A 20,195-nucleotide genomic window follows, 5' to 3' on the forward strand; every position below is an offset into this window, starting at 1 on the left:
GTTAAAAGATCAATCATTCATTTATTTAGTCAGCACATTTTTATGAAGTACTGGTTATGCAGCCAAAAAAATCCATCAAAAATGTGACCATTTAGCTGAATGTTTGTTATGTTCCTTAGACTTAAGTAATAGTTCTCTCTCTTATCTGTCCAGCAGAATGAAAATATGTTCTTGTTAAGTTAGATACTTAGTATCTAATTAACTTAGTCTGAGTAGGAAAGGTTAAAAAATGGTTTGAGAAAATCAGCAATCAGCACTTCATCATTAGATTAGCAACGGCCAAGGTCCTCAAATATGTATGCTAATGAACAAGCAATAATATTATGTTTTGTCATAATTCTAAGGCTGAACATTGGCTATTAGCCCAAACCATACCAAAAACATTACTCAGGTATATACGCTAAATGAGGATCTCACCCTTGTCTGCTGACCTTAAATTTGGCCAAGTTCTTGCAGGTGGTGATGGGGAGGAAAAAAATCCAATGAAACAAAATTAAGGTCTTCAGACATTGTAGATTTAAGGAAATGAGTCCAGAGTCAGGATATTGCCCCACAACTGAAAAGATTAATTTGCTGTTTTTATGATCTCTACAGAAAAGCTTTTTGCTATCACTGCCTTCGCTTCTTCACTGTGCAAATCCCTCTAACCTGCTTCAGATAGTTTTGAATCATAACAAGGGGTGCTTGGGTGGGTCAGAGTGACCAACTCTTGATTTCGGCTCAGGTCTTGATCTCAGGGTCCTGAAATCAAGCCCTGGGTGAGACTCTGTGTCTGCTTGAAATTCTCTCTCTCCCTATGCCCCTCCCCTGCCTATTCATGCATGCTCTATCTCTCTCTCACTCAAAAATCAATCAATCAATCATAACAAAAACTGCCCTTTTCTGGAAATCTTTGCTTAACTAATTGGTTTTATTCTAGTCTTTTCTTTATTCCTTATGCATTTGGTGGTCATAGTCATTATATGTTTTAACAGGATTTTTCATACTGTTCAATAAAGTTATTCAAACTTTTTAATGTATATTCTTTATATATCAAATTGAGTATGAATCCTTAAAAAAAATATCCATGATTTACATTTTTTTCTACTCTTTCAGTATTCCTATGACTGTGCTCTTATCACACCAGCACCCATGCATGTTTTTGCTTCTAAAATTATAAGAAGCTGCTGAAGAGAATACTAATAACAGCAATATTAGGCAGAAAAATTGCAAGGAGAAGGATGCTGGGGAGAAAGTCAAATACAATTGAGGCTTGAGACTCAGAATTGGTCATTCTAATAAACTCATTCTATTTTAAGTAATTGATTTTCACTAATTTGTTTTTAATTTTGAGAATTTTAGTACTCATTAGCATGAATAGAGTAGTAGGTATTAAGGCTTTACATCAAGGAACTAGAAGAAAAATAAGTGAATCTATCAAATTAGTGTACTTTAATCCTAAAATTTTGATAAATACAGAAGTAAGAAAAACAAATTTCTACAATGAAAGAGCATGTTCTTATCAAAATGATTTTTAAAATCTATCTACATATCAGTATTAGTATTATCATACAAATTAAATAGAAATTAGATATTTTCTAATAATTTTTAAATTAAATAGAAAATTTAAACTTATCTGGAAGAAAACAAAAGTTTTAAAATAAAACGCAACTATGAGAAAAGGTCATTACTGATTTTTATGTCTTGGTGCCTAGTTAAAATGTTGTTAGTTTCGTCTTCTTCATTTATTATTTGCATCCAATCTTCAAAATTATATTATAATTTCCTGTAAAATAGAAACAATGTGAAACCATTTTTGCACCTCAAAGTAAATACTTTAGTTTGCATTTCATAAAGGAAATAAAATCATTACGAATCAATGCCAATTATTCTCAATAAGTGTCTTATTTAAGGACACTTCATTCAAAACATCTTGCTATAATAATATTTAACATTTACTGAGAGTCTACTATGGGCCAAGAATTTTACATAGAACATTTTAGTTAAGCCTCACAATGACTCAACAAGGTCAATATATATCATCATATTTTAACAGATGTTCAGCATGTTTGATACACTTTGACAGAGTTTCAAAGGAGTTAAGTAATGTGTCCAAGTTCAAATATTTTGAGAAGCAGGGATTTGAGCCCAATTTGGCTTGATTGTCAAGTTTATGTTCTTCATACTTTACTGGACCATTGCCTTCCACAGTTGGGTACCTTGAGAAATGAGTAAGATATAGAACTACCCTGTAGAGCCTACATTGCACATACTCTGAGTGACTGGTATACTTCTAAAAGAAATATGATATTTTCCTCTGTCCATACTTATTATCAAAATAATAATGTGTTTTACTTACAGTAGGTAAATAAGATTCCATAATCATCTTCCTTTGATTCTTTCTTTCCGTATTAAAATTGTTTTAAAGTTATTTTCTTCCATTTTCTGCTGGCATAAAATTGTCAGACAAATTTATTTAACTTTGAAATTTCAAGTTAAAACAATCTTTTCTGAGCAACACTGAAGAAATTAGTATAAAGTGATAGTAGAAATTTTGCTTAAAGAAACAGGTTTCCTTTTAAATTAAGGACCAGTTCAGAAATATATACAAAATAAACACTAATATTTGCATTGTAAAAAAATTGATATACTTCTTTTTTTCCCCTAGCTTTTAACAAACTCTAATAAACTAAGGCAATACTTTTGGGACCATTGATCAACATTGTATTTTTCAGGACTGAATGAAGCAGAGATGCCTTCCTTTTGGACACGTTTGTTTTATCAATTTCCATTTTCAATCATTAAAACCTACAATTCCCATGTCAGGCACTTCTGCATGAGAAAAAGATGGCTGCTATGAACCATTCACTCTTGTAAGAAAACATATTCAAGCTTGGGTTTCCTGACAATACTCCCTCATACACACACACACACACACACACACACACACACACACACACCACCTCCTTAAATTCATTTATGAATTTCTCCATGGCTCAACTCAATGTACTAGCCATTTTGACTGGGATAAAACCAGTACTGTTGTCTGTACAAAATCTGGATGAACCCCACCTCTAAATTAGCTCATTTATTTGGTTTGTTTTACCTCTTAAATAAATCTAACTCACACTAGAAAAACATCATGGTGTAGGAAAGTGAGCCTCAACATGAGCATCAAAAGGCCTGGATGTGAATTTTGTATTAATTTGAAGAGTAACGTAAGTGCTGAACATCCTTAGTATCTTTACCTATAATGTTGAAATGATAATACTTACAGACATGGGGAGGGATATGATAACTTATGTAAGGATGCTTGGAATACATTGGCTGTTTAAAAGTCATTACTCAGTTTCACCTAAAAAGCCCCCCAAAACTGTAATAAAATAAAGCATTTTACAGTGTAGCATTGTCAGGCCCATTGAAATAAGACATCACGAAAATCAAGTTTCTAATATAAAGAGTTACACTAAGTAGGCAGGCAGTCAAACTGAAATAGATAATTTTTTATTGAAGTATCTATTTACTGTTTACTATTATAATTCCAATTACTAATTACTAATGTAATTCTCAAGTTATGTTTGACATTCTTTGCATGGTGTCTGTCTCCAATAACATTTTCAAACTCTTCAGAAAATAATGCTATGGCTTTTAACCCTAATCGCAATTTGGATAATCTCATTTTGTATTTATAAACTCAAGGGGCTTCCCCTTAAGAAAACAATTTATACTTACCAGACAAACACTAGCATTATGCTGACTGTATCATTGTCAAATAAGAAGCAAACACACCAAGGAAGAAAAAACACAGAATTCTAGACACCTTTTTTCTTACTTATATAAACTTAATCAGGGCTTGCAATTAATTTTGGATATTGTTCTGAATTGATCTTAATATTTAAACCTTCATTTCTACCATTGGGCCCCATCAGTAAAACCCACACATCACTTATGCTAGCAAAGCAGCTTGCTTTTTAAATGTGATGTCTTGTAGTTCTTATTTACAATCCTAATCACATCATTGATTTCAGTAAACTTTCAGTAAGAGTGATTATTAATGCTGTCAAAAGCAGAAACTGTGATTCAATTTTTTTTTTCCTTTTCTTTTTTTATAAACCTGGGTAATTAAAATTAAGCCTAATAATGTGGCTCTGGAGGCCTCTGGGTAATTAGAAGTTTCCTGTGGTTGAGTATGTGAGACAGCAAAGACACTGTATTCACTTAAAATTCTACCATGCCCTAAAATACTTATATAAGCCACAAATGGTTAAATAAAAGTGCTAGGTGTAGTCACTCATCATAACACAGAGGTGAGGTAACTAGATTTTTCCCCAGACTCAAAAAGCAAGCATCACATAAAATTTTATCTGATTTTTTTTTCCTATAATTTAAGACAGCCATAAGATCTATTCTCTCTACTAAGACCAAAATAAAACTAAGGTGTATGACCTTTTTACTAACTCAGGTATGTCTTCAACACACTAAGGAATTAAACAATGTTTTGGAAAAATAGGATAAAGCAAATATGAAGAAGGTAAGAGACATTTTGGAGAAATCAGATTTTTCAATATCAAAAGCAATGAAAGAAAAAGGTAAGATGAGATTATGCATTTTGATTTTCAGAGTAAGAGGTCATGATGTAACAAAGATCGTCATTCTAAATTAGATCTATTTATTTGCATTCTGAAAGAAAGTGTGGAACAAAACATAAGTTTCAGAAGGACTATTTATCACCCAAAGACAAAATATGTGAAGGAGCTGACTAGAATGTTAGTATGTTCAATGTTCACCCTCCCCCCCATACTCAGGAAAAATATATATATTTGGAACCCATATCAGACACCATTGCCTAATTTAAAAATATTCTTGGACCTCTTATTGATCAATATCTCTTATAGAAAGGATGAGAGTGTAGCATCTGAACTGAAACCATATTATTAGAAAATGATATCGTGAGCATTAGGATGTATAATTCATGTTGCTTGCATTTGCTCAGACCATTGTAAAAATCCATAAATCATTTTCTTCTTCATGTATTGCTTAAGTGCAATTTGTCATTTTACATTAGAGGGCTGCTTCAGCTCATCAGTGCTTTTAATTCACTGTTTAGACTTTAACAAAATGCTGGCCCGGTGTGATAACTGAAAAGACACTGAAATGTGAAGCCGCACCAATATTAACTAGGTTAAACAAAATGGAGAAGAACATTTTTACTTTGAATATAAGTAATGCTTTAATGGAAAATCTAGTATTCCCAGTCCCCAAAACACAGATTGGTTTGTTCTCTGTTGATTTCAGAACATTACAACACAGTATCTAAAGAGTAACCTAAAGGCTTATAATAGTTTATCCTATAAATCTTTCTAGAAACTCTAGTCAACATTCTCTCTGTAAAGTAGATGAACAAAAAATTACAGTGTCTGTGTCTCCAAAGCCTTGCCTTCCCACCTCTTAAGTTAGGTTACACTACTGCAAATAGACCTATTTCATGGATACCCGTAAGAGATGCAGCATGGTCCAGGTGCTCTGAGTTTGCTCTCTGCACTGTCCTTGCTGGGAATGACAAATGCCAGGAATCATCCAGCTCAATCCTAGCCGGGTCTGGTGTTTAAAAGACTTCTTATTGACAATTTAAATTTTTTTCTTCCATTTCTTAAAAAAAAAAAAAAAACTTCTCTCAAAGCTCTGGGCACACTGCAATAATAAGGGGATTTAGAAACAAATTGCTTTCAAGTCAAGTTAAATCACTGCAAACACTCATTTATCCAAACGCTGGCTAACAAACTTGTTTCCCTCCCGCCTTTTCCAGAAAAGGGTAGGGAAGAAAACAACCCTGTTACCTAGTTTCAAAGTTTGTAACTATGTATATAAAACGCATTTGTGGGATCCTTAGCGCCCCCCCCAATTTCTGCTGTACTTAGAGGCCAATGAAATACATGAGTGCGCATTATCATTCTCATACACCAACCAGGACTTTTATGAAAATTGATTTTGATACATCCCTCGAAATATAACTACTTTCCCCTTCTGATTTAGGATACAATTTGTTTTGGCCCAGATAGTTGGCTCCCCTGGAGGGGATGTTGGGGGTAGGGGGTAAGGTTGTGTTCCCTAGGTGTTGCTGCTCCCTTCTGGGTCCAGTAATGGGGGTAGGGGGGAGAGAGGGATGCAGTATCACAGGATATTCTCCACTTCAAAGAGGTCGTGAACCCCACTACCGAGGCTCTTATTTACGTAATCATGGCCTCACTAAATTCCGGGTTCAGCGAAGAGAATGTAAAAGGAAAAGGAATTAAGAGGCATTTTTAAAAGACTTTTGTTTTGTGGGTGACGGGGTGGGGGTGTATAATGTTTCCAGGGTAAGGAGGCAGGAAAGGCTATTAATGCCAGTATATGATTCTTGCCCTGAACAAAATGCTCTCTCAGTTGCCCTTGGCTGGAGCTACCTAGAAGGAGGAGTACAGCCGGGCTCGGGTCTATTCCCCCTGGCAGAAGACCCCGTCGTCACCCCAAAGGTCCTGGGCAGCTTCAGAGACCAGAAGTCAGAGGCGAGACCTCTAGGGGACCCGGGCCTGTGTCGCCCGAGCGTACACAGGCCTTTTCGACCCAAGAAATCCTGCAGAGCCCCCAACAGGCGAACCCTGCGGAAGGAGAGAGCTCCAAAGCAAAATTCTCTGGCTTGCCCTATGCTGCTTTCGCCGCTAGGAGACGCCTGTAACCCACGTTTGCAGAGAGAGTTCCCGGCTCAAACACAACTGCTACCAAAAAAAAAAAAAAAAAAAGGCAGCTCAAGTGTTACAGGGGATGTAGTGATTATTTACAGGCAAATCCGGCCATCTCTCCACGTTCTCATCCACCTCTTGGAAGCTCTGTGGCTCTCAGCGAACGCCCCAAGTCTGCTCAAACTTCATCTACATTTTGAAAACACAAACCCTCTCCCCCAAACAATTTCTGGATCTGCATTGTCATTCAGCCACATGTCTCTCACACGCAAACACGCGTGCACACGCACGCACATACAAGTGTTTCCAAACGTATAAATGAAAACATTAGAAAATTACCGTCATTTAAAAAATGCTCCAGGGTTCTGATGAGTCAGCTGGAAGAACTCAAAATATTTCATTTCAATCCTGCAGATCTAAAGAAAAAGGGGGGGAAGGGGTAGAAAGTACAGATGCAATGCCGTTATTAATATTCAGATACACTATAATCTCCCTTTCATTGATCCACAGGTCCTTTTTATAAACTGCCACTCCATTCTCAGCAGTAGACGCGATGCTAAAATCATTTTAACTGCAGCGGTTTTCTCTTGGCTATGGCCAGTAGTCAATTTACTGCAGCTGAAAAAGGATTAGCCATTTTTGCTGGCATCCTTTCCTTCTAACCGCTCAAAGGCAGGACCCATCTCCATGAAAGAGCCAAGGGTGGGGGCACCAGGGCACTAGACACGCACTCGCGGGACTCACAGAGCCATGCCTCAGTCTCTAATCACGCCCGTGGACACTCGCTCTCCTTAATTCCCTGCCACGAAGAAATCTCAACGTACCTCGGGATGGGCAAAGGGCTCTCCTTTTCTCGCAGGTTGTGGCGGTGTTACTCTCGGGTCATTCATTACCAGGAAGCCGCAGGGGACCATTCTATACTGTGGCATAAGAAGAAGACTGAACAGGGGCAGCTTTAGTGAATAAACAACCCCCTACAGCCCATTAATTAATATTAAAAAATACGCTTTAAAAAATGTTTCTTGGAGAATTGGCATTCATTCCACTCTCTAACATTGAAGATTTCGCGCTGTATTTTAACTTCACAAGAACTGGATGCATGGATGCGCTGCTTTGCCCCCACGTCACGGCAGTGGGCACTCAACGCTCCTCAAGCGCATCCTTCGAGATCGGGGTGCGTGGTTCGGGGCTCCGTTGGGGCTTGCACAGCCCTGTGCGCCGGGCCAAGGAGGATGGATGTGAGCACAGTAAGTGTGCAAGCGCGTTCGCTGATACCCGCAGCGGCACACACTCGGGCGCCGCATGTGCTCGGCCCCTGCCCACCGACTCATCCTCACCCCTGCCCGTGTTCTCAGCCGCCCTGCTGTTCTCATCCAGCGGTCTTGCCTCAAACTGGGCAACAATCGGTGCCTCGGTTTAGCATGGGGGCGGGGAGGGGGATCTCCAAATGTCAGGAAAAGCAGAAAATAGCCTGAGCGCGCCGCCGCAGCGTAGCACTTGGCCGGGCGAGGCGCAGGGATATCCGGGGCGCCTTGCAGCGCCCAGCGATGCTCCGATGCCAGCGAGTCGGGCGTTAGGCTGGCGTGCTTGAAGGCAGTGCTCAAATGAAACTCTTCAGTCATTGATCAAAGCGCTCGCGGTTCGAACTAGGTCCCCAAGGGAATTAATCTATTTGGTAAGAATGTCGTGGATATACACCGAGGAAGGGAAGAGACAAGTCTAACGCGTCTGCACATCTATAGTAGCTGCCAGCCCACATCTCTTGGCGTGAATCCCTCGGCTTTTCAGGACCTACCTCCGCCCCACACTCCAACTGCTTCACTCCTTTCCACACAGCCCCTTCAGACCCTCACGCTTAGTTTTACCCAATCCATATTATATCTCTTTAAAAAAAAAAAAAAAATGTCCAGCCAATCTCTGCCAGAGCCCCTTAATTAGGTAACCCCTGCAGTTAGTGGCCCCTCTGCAACTTTTCCCCTTCCCGGTGATTTATTTCCACGATCAGTAGTAAAGGAAAATACCTTAAAGAAAAAAGAATGTTAGGCGTCATTGGAAACCCCGCTCCGGAGAGAGGATACCGCTGCTGTTGCTATTATGTTTTCGCATTTGCTGATGCAAACAGGGGAACCTCTCTATTCCCTCTCCATTACCTGCGGCTGGGGACTGGGAACTTTCCGCAGCAGAGTCCCCAGCTAGCGCCTCGGGACCTGCCGGGCTGTTCTCACTCTCACACTCACACTCACCCCGGCCGCCCGCCCGGTCGCGAATTCCATCCCGCCCCTCCCGGCTGCCGAGTGACGCACATGCTTGACAGCCAGATTGGCCAATTAGCGGTGGCTCGGTGGGTGGTGCTCTTCAGTTACTGGTTGGCAGAATGAGGGCGCTGCGCAAAAACAGAAAAGCGGAGCGCTCGGAGCTCAGAAACTGCCAGCCGAGATCACAGGCTCTAGGGCTGAAGCAGGAGGAGGGAAAGACTGGAAGGAAGAGAGACAGGTTAGAGGGAAAGAGGCTTGGGAAGAAAACAGCTGGAAAGAAACTGCTCATCACACTTATAGAGAGGCAAATGATGGTGGAGATGAGGACAGAGAGAGACAAAACTATGAAAGCCAAAAAATACAAATAGAGCGAAAGAGGAGAAAATGCCAAGAACATCCATCCGGAGAAATGAAGAGAATGAAAGTTTTATGCTGCAGAGCCGTTCTATGTTTTTCCGGCACAAAATTCTCTTGCTGTTTTAAGCCCTTTTGCATTTGCCAGCCGTTGACATTGAGGCATGTTCCACGGTGCCAGCAGCGTCTCCTCTTCTTCTCCTCTTCCTCTTCATCTTCCTCCTCCTCTTCCACCCTCTCCTTCTCCTCCTCCTCCTCCTCCTTTCCTCCTCCTCCTTCTCCTCCCATCAGGCAAGAAGACAAACCGAGGACAGTCTTGAAATACCGAATTTCCTCCTTGGGATTTGCCAGCGCCGCGTTGCGCCAAGACTGTCGGAATAAAGGACGCTGACTATTGTATTATTATTTTATTAAATTGGTCAGTGGGAAGATTACAGATGAGGAAAGGGGACGCCTGTCCCCCTTCCTGCGCTAAGATTGAAAAATGAGGCTGAATTGGGGGAAGCCCTATAATGAAGCAAAAGGAATAGATTTTTAAGGACAGAAAACACAGGAGCCCCCACATAGCGCACTTTTATTTGTATTTTTTTTTTAAGATTTTTTTTTTTCGTGGTGGTGGGGGAGGAGATTGGGTGGCTGGCTGGCTGCGGGAAGCTACTTCCTTTCCCTTTGGAGATGATTGTGCTATTATTCTTTGCCTTGCTCTGGATGGTGGAAGGAGTCTTTTCCCAGCTTCACTACACAGTGCAGGAGGAGCAGGAACATGGCACTTTTGTGGGGAATATCGCTGAAGATCTGGGCTTGGACATTACAAAACTTTCAGCTCGCAGGTTTCAAACGGTGCCCAACTCGCGGACCCCTTACTTGGACCTCAACCTGGAGACCGGGGTGCTGTACGTGAATGAGAAGATCGACCGCGAGCAAATCTGCAAGCAGAGCCCCTCCTGCGTCCTGCACCTGGAGGTCTTCCTGGAGAACCCCCTCGAGCTGTTCCGGGTGGAGATTGAAGTGCTGGACATCAATGACAACCCCCCCTCCTTCCCGGAGCCGGACCTGACAGTGGAGATCTCTGAGAGCGCTACGCCGGGCACCCGCTTCCCCCTGGAGAGCGCTTTCGACCCAGACGTGGGCACCAACTCCTTGCGCGACTACGAGATAACCCCCAACAGCTACTTCTCCCTGGACGTGCAGACCCAGGGGGATGGCAACCGATTCGCCGAGCTGGTGCTGGAGAAGCCCCTGGACCGAGAGCAGCAAGCGGTGCACCGCTACGTGCTGACCGCGGTGGACGGGGGAGGAGGGGGAGGAGGAGGAGAAGGAGGGGGAGGCGGCGGGGGAGGGGGCCTACCACCCCAACAGCAGCGCACCGGTACTGCCCTACTCACCATCCGAGTGCTGGACTCCAACGACAATGTCCCCGCCTTCGACCAACCCGTCTACACTGTGTCCCTACCAGAGAACTCGCCACCGGGCACGCTTGTAATCCAGCTCAACGCCACAGACCCAGATGAGGGACAGAATGGCGAAGTCGTGTATTCCTTCAGCAGCCACATTTCGCCCAGGGCGCGGGAGCTCTTTGGACTCTCCCCGCGCACCGGCCGACTGGAGGTGAACGGCGAGCTAGACTATGAAGAGAGCCCAGTGTACCAAGTATACGTACAAGCCAAGGACTTGGGCCCCAACGCGGTGCCCGCGCACTGCAAGGTGCTAGTGCGAGTACTGGATGCTAACGACAACGCGCCAGAGATCAGCTTCAGCACGGTGAAGGAGGCGGTGAGCGAGGGCGCGGCGCCCGGTACAGTGGTGGCCCTGTTTAGCGTGACCGACCGCGACTCAGAGGAAAATGGGCAGGTGCAGTGCGAGCTGTTGGGGGATGTGCCGTTCCGCCTCAAGTCTTCCTTCAAGAACTACTATACCATCGTGACCGAGGCCCCCCTGGACCGAGAGGCTGGAGACTCCTACACCCTAACAGTGGTGGCTCGGGACAGGGGTGAGCCGGCGCTCTCCACCAGTAAGTCGATCCAGGTACAAGTGTCAGATGTGAACGACAACGCACCGCGGTTTAGCCAGCCCGTCTACGACGTGTATGTGACCGAGAACAACGTGCCGGGCGCGTACATCTACGCGGTGAGCGCCACAGACCGCGATGAGGGCGCCAACGCCCAGCTAGCCTACTCTATCCTCGAGTGCCAGATCCAGGGCATGAGTGTCTTCACTTACGTGTCCATCAACTCTGAGAACGGCTACTTGTACGCCCTGCGTTCCTTCGACTACGAGCAGCTCAAGGACTTCAGCTTCCAAGTGGAAGCTCGGGACGCCGGCAGCCCCCAGGCTCTGGCTGGTAACGCCACCGTCAACATCCTCATCGTGGATCAGAACGACAACGCCCCTGCCATCGTGGCGCCCCTGCCTGGGCGCAACGGGACTCCAGCGCGCGAGGTGCTGCCCAGGTCGGCGGAGCCGGGTTACCTGCTGACGCGCGTGGCGGCAGTGGACGCAGACGACGGCGAGAACGCCCGGCTCACCTACAGCATTGTGCGGGGCAACGAAATGAACCTCTTCCGCATGGACTGGCGCACCGGGGAACTCCGCACTGCGCGTCGGGTGCCGGCCAAGCGCGACCCCCAGCGGCCTTACGAGCTGGTGATCGAGGTGCGCGACCACGGGCAGCCGCCCCTGTCCTCCACTGCCACACTGGTGGTGCAGCTGGTGGATGGAGCTGTGGAGCCCCAGGGTGGGGGCGGGGGCGGTAGCGGGGGGCCAGGGGAGCATCAGCGCCCCAGCCGCTCCGGCGGCGGGGAGACCTCGCTGGACCTCACCCTCATTCTCATCATTGCGCTGGGCTCGGTGTCCTTCATATTCCTGCTAGCCATGATCGTGCTTGCCGTGCGTTGCCAAAAAGAGAAGAAGCTCAACATCTACACGTGTCTAGCCAGCGACTGCTGCCTCTGCTGCTGCTGCTGTGGCAGCGGGGGCTCGACCTGCTGTGGCCGCCAAGCCCGGGCGCGCAAGAAGAAACTCAGCAAGTCGGACATCATGCTGGTGCAAAGCTCCAATGTACCCAGTAACCCGGCCCAAGTGCCGGTGGAGGAGTCCGGGGGCTTCGGCTCCCACCACCACAACCAGAATTACTGCTACCAGGTCTGCCTGACCCCTGAGTCCGCCAAGACCGACCTGATGTTCCTTAAGCCCTGCAGCCCTTCACGGAGTACGGACACTGAGCACAACCCCTGTGGGGCCATCGTCACCGGCTACACAGACCAGCAGCCCGACATCATCTCCAACGGAAGCATTTTGTCCAACGAGGTAAGGCTGAAGCGAAAGGACCACCATCTCTCATCTCCTCCATCTGAAAGCCTCCTCTAGCCCGGCCCTTGTATCTCTGGTGCACTGTGTATTTATATTTAGGATATTAACTTATTTGTATCTCTGTGGGGGCAGGAATTGGGGGGAGGCTATCCCACCCCTTCGTATGTAACCTAAACTTCGTGTTGTCCCTAATTTTCTGCGCTCCACCCCTCCACATTTACTTTCATTTCCTCCCCTTGGTGCTTTGCCACCTTGGACCCTCCTTCTTCCCTCTGGCATCCTTCCTTTAAAATCCTAACCCCTTCTCAGTCCTTTCCCTTCTCAGAAATCTGAGGGTAAAGGGAAAAGTCCGCGGGGGGAGCGAGAGAATTGCGATGGAGGGACTTTCTGGTACTGGCAAAGGTCTTTTTCTCTTTGCGTTTGTCCCAGGCATTAATAAAGTTAATTCTGTTTGCTTTGTTTATCGATGCTTTCAGTCGCGTGTAAAAGTAAGCTATAGATTGTTTAACTTCGCACAGTTGTCTAAACTCGAATGCATGTTTTAGTGAATAAGTTATCAGATCCTTTTCCTCCGAACTCGGGTTGCAGAAAAGCCTTCAGTTCTGCTCTGGACAGCATTTACAGACGCTCTTGAAGCCCAACGCCCACACAGTGTGAATTTGAATGAAGTTGCTTTGGCACAAATCCCTGTAAGCGTAAACTAACGAAAGGCTTAAACAATTGTTACCTTAAATATATCTTTTAGCTAATAATCACCTTTTGCCACTGTTCTTGATAAATCACTACTGCTGGCTTTCTTCCTCAAAGAATTTGGCTTGTTAATTCCGATTTCTTTTTAAAAGATGGCGAAGTGGCAAAGTTGGAAGGAGGGAGGGAGGGGGAGAACAGAGTTGATTTATGTACAAGAAAGTTTGGACCAGAAAAGGTGTGTGGATGGTGGAGTTGGGGAGGAGAATGCAGAGGGTATTTGGAGGGGGAAAAGTTTGGGGGGGGGGTTATGAATTCTTTTCTTGGCAGGTTATTTTATTTATTTGAGTCTTAGATATTATTAATTGACTTTCATGAATATTTGTACAGCTCATTTGTATCTTAAGCACATTTTGAAAATAAACAACAAAATAATTCCATAAAATATCCAAACTTTTTGCTTATTGAGCGTGCTGTTTTTCTTGTGTCAACCAGTATGCACCTAAACACTTTTTTAGGCCGCTGAAAGAAAGACTGCAGAGTATACCTAGGTTGACTCTATTAGGGACAATAGTTTATGAGCCCTAGCTATGAGGTCATTTGCAATCTCTCCTTAAGCACACACACACACACACGTTTAAAATTGGCTTTTTTATTTTTGCAATGTTTTTTAACCTTTACTGAAAATCTAGACTGAAGTGTCTCTGCATATTGCCCTTCCCTTACCCAGCAATCACTAGGGTGAGGCCTTAGAATAGCTTGAAAATTCATAAAACTGTACACAGTACTTAAATGAAACTCAATTCCTAACCTCAAAAGAAGACTACTAGTTAAGCCCTCAGCATTCAAATGCTCTTGATTTATTTATCTTTTTTCTAGACTAAACACCAGCGAGCAGAGCTCAGCTATCTAGTTGACAGACCTCGCCGAGTTAACAGGTATGGACTCTTTTTTTTTTTTCCCCCTAGCTTGATGTGTGGACAATTTCCTACCTACTAAAATTAGGAATTAGGTGTATTATCCAATATTAAAATATAAGATCTCCAGCTAGGTCAGAACATAAATACTGATTATGCTGGGGTTCCTAGACAATATATTAAAAATATGGGTATATTTCATCTATATACAACTTACTGAATATATTTGAATATTTTGTCAATTTATACTCACACTGCTTCTGTCTCCCTATTCCCAGTGAATAAATACTCTCTTTTATGAAAATGATATACACATAAACAAAACTCTAATCATAGAATAATGACTAAAGTGACATACCTTAAAGGCTCAAAATGACTGCTCTGCTCGGTTTTAAAGAATTAGGCTTAAGGTGACGAAACTAGCTTTCTGCAGAAATAAAGCCCAGAGGTCTATGAATCTGCAGCACCATTGGTGACCATGTGGTGGCAGAAGAATGTTTTCTGTGTTTCTTTGCCTTTTTTATTCTAATATTCACGTTTTTGTACTTCTAGTTCTGCCTTCCAAGAAGCCGACATAGTAAGCTCTAAGGACAGTGGTCATGGAGACAGTGAACAGGGAGATAGTGATCATGATGCCACCAATCGCGGCCAGTCAGCTGGTAAGTGTGTTCAAAGGGCAATGCTGACTTTTATAGTTTCTTGTTGTTGTTGTTAAATGTCAATCTAGAAAGAATGATATCCTGGGGAATTTTCTGTAGGTTTAATGGTGGTAAGTCCACAGGAAAATGGTGTGTCATCCTATGTTGATAATTGTATATTCAAAGATGATTATAAAAATCTAATGTTCCTTTGGTTAAGGTTAGAGATTTATTGGGAAATATGATAGAATATGAGCTATATCTTCCTTACATAATGTTCTTTAGTGCAATTATATTACATACAAAAACCTATAGCTTTCTCACCTGGTCCAGGCCTCAGTCTTACTCTTCAGTCAATTAAGGTATTATTAGACTTGTTTATGGATGAGGTAACTGAAGATGAATGAAATTGATTGACCTGCCCAAAGTCACAGAGAATAAGTGGATGATTGGGAACTAGAATCCAAATTTCTTCCTTTCGAGAGCAATGAATTTTGCAAGCCACTGAGTATTGAATGGGAGAAAGAAAGGTGATTAAAAGTCATGAATAGGCTGAAAGCAGGATTTCCAATGCTGGGTTCTTAGGCTTCAAGTCATTAATAAACATTTGATAGTGTGTATTTTCTCAAGCACCTTAGGTTTCCTCATATTTTCAATAGGGTCCATGACCTGTCAATTGAACCCCATGTGTATTTGTATATGAGGTTAGCAATAGACACTGATGGGGTTGCAGTGTGATACATATATTTTACATTGTTTATTTTACTTTTTTCTATATAAATTTAACTGTTAAGTTTTATAGGATGCTGATAACTCTGTTTACTAATCCTTAAAGAAAACACTATTAAAAATGAAATATATACCTTATAATAATGAAAATGATTTCACAATGGTTGGATTTTCTTTCTACTTCATTTGCAATTCAACTAAGAAGGGTGCTTGTTGTTTTGTTTTTTTTTTTTTTTTACTTTTCCTTTTTTGATTGAGTTTTGTGTTTTTCTGACATGTAAAGAAATGGAAAGGCAAATTAAACTTCGTAACTTATAAAAATGTCCATGATTGGGCCATCTCTAGATTCAACTCTGTTCACTTGATTTTAAGCTTTATTTTGGTTAATGATGTAACCACAGAGTGATAGAGTCCTCATTTTCAAGGTAACCTTGGTCCTAGAGAGCACATATTCCTGAACACACTTGGTGGACCTCTGAATGGTGCCGAGGCAGTGTGTCAAAGGGCAGTACCCGCCCCATGGTAGCCTGGCAGCAGTGGTTACCTCAAGCCTCTCACTTGGCTAATGTGTGCTGTGTCTGAGGCTGCCTTAACCTTGGGAAACACAGGCAGGAGGAGGGGAGAAAGAGGCTGCTCAAGGGTCTCTTTATATTGCTGCAAGTCATTAATATGCAGACCTAATGAGACTTGAGAACTGCCAAGAATCCCCGGAGGTCCCTGCCCCTTGCGGGCCTTCACGCTAAGTGAACAGAGCATCTATTTAGTGTCTGGGAACCTGACAACAAACCAGATCTTGCCAGAAGTTTATATTTGAGTACAAAGTCCCTTTCATTTTTGGCCTATATATGGCATATGATTTATCGTTATCTTTAAAAAGCTGTACGTTTAGAATTGCTCATTCCTATTCATTTTTCAGGGTTTCTAATTTAAGTTAGCCTTTTAAAACTTTTAAAACAAAATGTTTAATATTAAAATAGTATCTGCTGCATGTATCCTTGGGTGCATTTTATTCATTTCCCACTCCCCCACCCCCTGCTTTGTTTTTTTCTGTAGCACTCCAGTCTCAATGAACATTTCAATTAGTTTAGTCCCTCAGACATAATGAGCTATAATAACCTAACCAAAGAAAAAGAAACGAATAAACATCTGCAAAAAGTGCTATATTTGGAAGATGGATGGGAATAGATTCTTATCAATGCGCCTTCCCAGTAGCTATTTTATTTCTCAGGGACTCAATGTTGCCATTTTTGGTAATGTTTCTTTCGAATTATTTGAGATGTCAAAGCATTAAAAGGAAAATTAAAATGCCAAACTGTGTTCTGGAAAACATTTTTAAAAAGCAAGGCAGTTTGTATTTTTCTTTATCAATGGCAAAAATTTTTCCCTATCTTTACATTCTTACATGTGAAAAGTATTACAGAATGAATTTATTTTTGTATTTCATTGGCAGTTCTAGGGTAGCTGAAACATACTGAGCACAGTAATTGCTGTTTCAGAATTGTAATGACACACTTGTATTAAGAAGTAATCTCACCTTTGTGTGCTGAATTGCAATCAGATTTAATATGTCTAATTTTATTGTAAGAATGACTTTGAAGTGTTTTCTTCTTTAGGTATAAAGCCCTAAATACAGAGAATTGAAATGCATTTACTTAATGACTTTCTCCAGTTCGTACTGATGTTGTGTACCGTAAACTTCATAGCAAGTAGCTATAATATTTCCTAAAAGTTAAACCCATTTCAGGTGAATAAGTACATCTGTTTTATTCTCTTGTAAAGCCAGGTATTGATGACTTTCCAATTTTGTAATATTTAGGAAATATTATTCACAGCACATCTATTTCCAGGTTTACGATATGGGAAAAAAAATACCAATAAGCAAATCTTACTCAGCCAATTTTTAGGGGGAGAACAGCAGGTTATCAAGGAAAAATAATACTAGAAACACATAGACCCTGAATTCTGTCCTTCAGTCTGTACCTCATTCCATATTACATTATATACAATATTGAGCTTAGTGCTTCACCTGTTTAAACTTCCTAACTTTTTATTTATTCTCAATTTCTTTTTCTATGTTAGCATTACTTTGTATTCATTTATTTAGATATGCCTTCTATTTATTCTTCTGTGAATAGTTTTCTTTTTTGTTCTTTCTCCGCTACCCCCCTTGCATTTCTCCTTTCTAAGTCATTTGCCGTCACCAGTCTTGCTCATAGAAGGGCTTTAAACACAGAGGCAGCTGCACAGAGAATCACATAAGCTTTTTCAGTTTTCTACTGCACCTGGCTCCATGTGTGAAATTCTTCGGCTTGACCACTGCTCTGTGGCATTTTCTTTCCATAGCCTTGTCAAGGTGCTTTCCGTTTTTTTCAGTGCACTATTGATGTATTGGTTAGATATGGCAGAAGTCCAGGGAAATGTGGTAAATATATGCATAAACCATCACAGGAGGAAGATCCGATTAATCACAGCTTAAATAGCCAAAAAAAGACTCAAAGTGAACTTAAAAAAAATAGTTTCAATTTTGTTTAGTATATCGTTAGATTAAAAGATCTTTTTTTTTCTGATTTGCCATACTGATATAAAAATTTTAGTTGTGTATTCTTAAACATTTTAACATTATTGTAGGTAGTCTAAGGAGATGTATTTAGTTGTAAGAAAATTTTGCCTCGTTTATTAAATATTTGCAATATGCATACTCCTGGAATTATCAGTTCATTTTTAATAATTGTGCCTTCGTAAAAAACATACTGAAGAAGATAACCCTAATAAGTGATTCTGTTAATGTTACTTGTTATAGTTTACCTGAAAATTGTTAAGTCGCTCCTTCTTGTAAATTTTTCTTTCAGTTACAAGGAAACTTAGCTTCTAAGTGTGTTTATTTTTTAACTAATTATTGAGATTGATACATGATACGTGGTCAAAATTTGGCTATACGTAAAAAAAAAGTGATTTGAATTGTCAGTATCTTCAAACTAGTAGATAAAGTATATCATGAAATGTGTTCAGCCATTGCACAACTACTACAATATCAGCAAGACAATTTTTGATTTATCATAAGTACAAATTTCCCTTTCCCAACTCCAGTAAGAATTTAGATACTGGCAGATTAGCATCTGGACTTATAAATTGAATTTTCATGATGGTTTGCAAAAGCTTATTCAGGTTTCTGGGGAAAATCTGAACTACAAATTGATGTTACAGAAAGATTTATAATTGGAAAAATATATGACAAAATATTAGAGAAATTGGAGAAAAACATTTTGAATAAGTAGGGAGAAATTTTGATGTACATGTTTTGATTTTTTCATGAGTGAATCATGTTGATAAATATCTGCCTATGAGCTATATTTTCCTAAAAATTACAACAACTTTTGTGCTTGTAATTAATCTTTCTCCATTTTTTGGTGCTAAGTGGTTAAAGGAGGATTGGAAATTTCTTCAAAAATTAAGTATTGATTTTCTTTAAAGTTAATTTATCAAATTATGAAAAATTAAACATTTTTTATGAAGCCTGAATAAAAAGTGAAGCATTTTTTATGAAGGTGCATGAGGAAGAAATGTACCTATAATTTTATATTATTACATTTATCAGAAAACAACACAACTTGAATACAATTATAATATTTTTGAAATCACAATTTGTTCTCAGTGGTAATATCACTGCCTCTGACTCTAAGGAACAAGTTACTTGCTGGTTAAAAATATGTATTTTAAAACTTCTCTAAATATATCCTTGCATAACAGGCAGTCTATCACGTCAGCTGTCATGCCTTGTAGAACAGATTATTTCTGAGAAGTTGGAAAAATAAATAACTAGGAGAAGAAATTTCAAATTATATATATATATATATATATATATATATATATATATATATATATGTTCAGCTATTTCTTAGAAAATACCAAAACTTCAAAACTGAGGTTTGGCCTGTATTTTTCTGCGGTACAAATATCACAGGTTCTATAGTAAGGACATTTGAATAAGAAAAACTAAAAATCAAGTTAAATTTATTTTCTCTTGGGCTTTCAGTTTGAGCTATTAAAAATTTCCAAGAGCAATGTGAAAGGCATGCATTTTAAAATGTCACCTGCCCTATAATACCTGGCATTCCTGTATATCATGTAGTCATTTATCATAACAAAAGTTCGATATACTTCTGCTTATTTGGTGATTAAATAATATATTTAATGGGACTGGAGATAATTGAAAAAAGGTAAAATACTGTTAGTCTTTTAGTGACTCCCTGACATGAGGAATGGTAATAGGATCATTTATCTGGTTCTCAAACTATATATCTAAAAGGCAAATGATTCGAAATTTATTGATGTACTATTTGTTATTTTTCTTCTAATTTTGTTTCTATGTCTCATATTTTTTTCCTCATGAGAAATCGGTACACTTGCATTATCAGTAAAACTGGTGAATTATATTCATGCACAATTTGTGACACCATAACTCTCATTCTAGTTATATAAAGCTGTGTGTTATTACTATGGGAATCACACTTTAAAAGGACTAGTTCATAAATTTATTAAGAACATTATTTCTAAGTGTTTTCTTCCTTCTGTCAAGTAAAATTGTTCTTCCAACAAAAACTTTATCGT

General features: G+C 40.8%; 1 protein-coding gene and 1 long non-coding RNA gene across 4 annotated transcripts in view; one reads left to right on the plus strand and one right to left on the minus strand.

The window, feature by feature from the left end:
- Positions 1–1,670: 1,670 nt before the first annotated feature.
- Positions 1,671–10,823, minus strand: LOC144381376 (uncharacterized). The gene is made up of 5 exons (XR_013446465.1): positions 10,693–10,823; positions 7,523–7,618; positions 7,038–7,114; positions 2,339–2,424; positions 1,671–1,765 (listed from the first exon to the last, which is right to left on the minus strand). It is a non-coding gene; the product is annotated as an uncharacterized LOC144381376 (long non-coding RNA).
- PCDH10 (protocadherin 10) overlaps positions 9,091–20,195 on the plus strand; it is a 60,589-nt gene continuing 49,484 nt past the window's right edge. For all 3 annotated transcript variants that reach the window (XM_036105927.2, XM_036105928.2, XM_036105926.2), the window contains exons 1-3: positions 9,091–12,613; positions 14,183–14,241; positions 14,773–14,879. In XM_036105927.2, coding sequence (XP_035961820.1) covers positions 9,983–12,613; positions 14,183–14,241; positions 14,773–14,879 — 2,797 coding nt within the window. In that variant the 5' untranslated portion in view covers positions 9,091–9,982. The remainder of the gene's footprint in view (positions 12,614–14,182; positions 14,242–14,772; positions 14,880–20,195) is intronic.

Source organism: Halichoerus grypus, chromosome 3, assembly GCF_964656455.1.
Source record: "Halichoerus grypus chromosome 3, mHalGry1.hap1.1, whole genome shotgun sequence".
NCBI classification, from domain to species: domain Eukaryota; kingdom Metazoa; phylum Chordata; class Mammalia; order Carnivora; family Phocidae; genus Halichoerus; species Halichoerus grypus.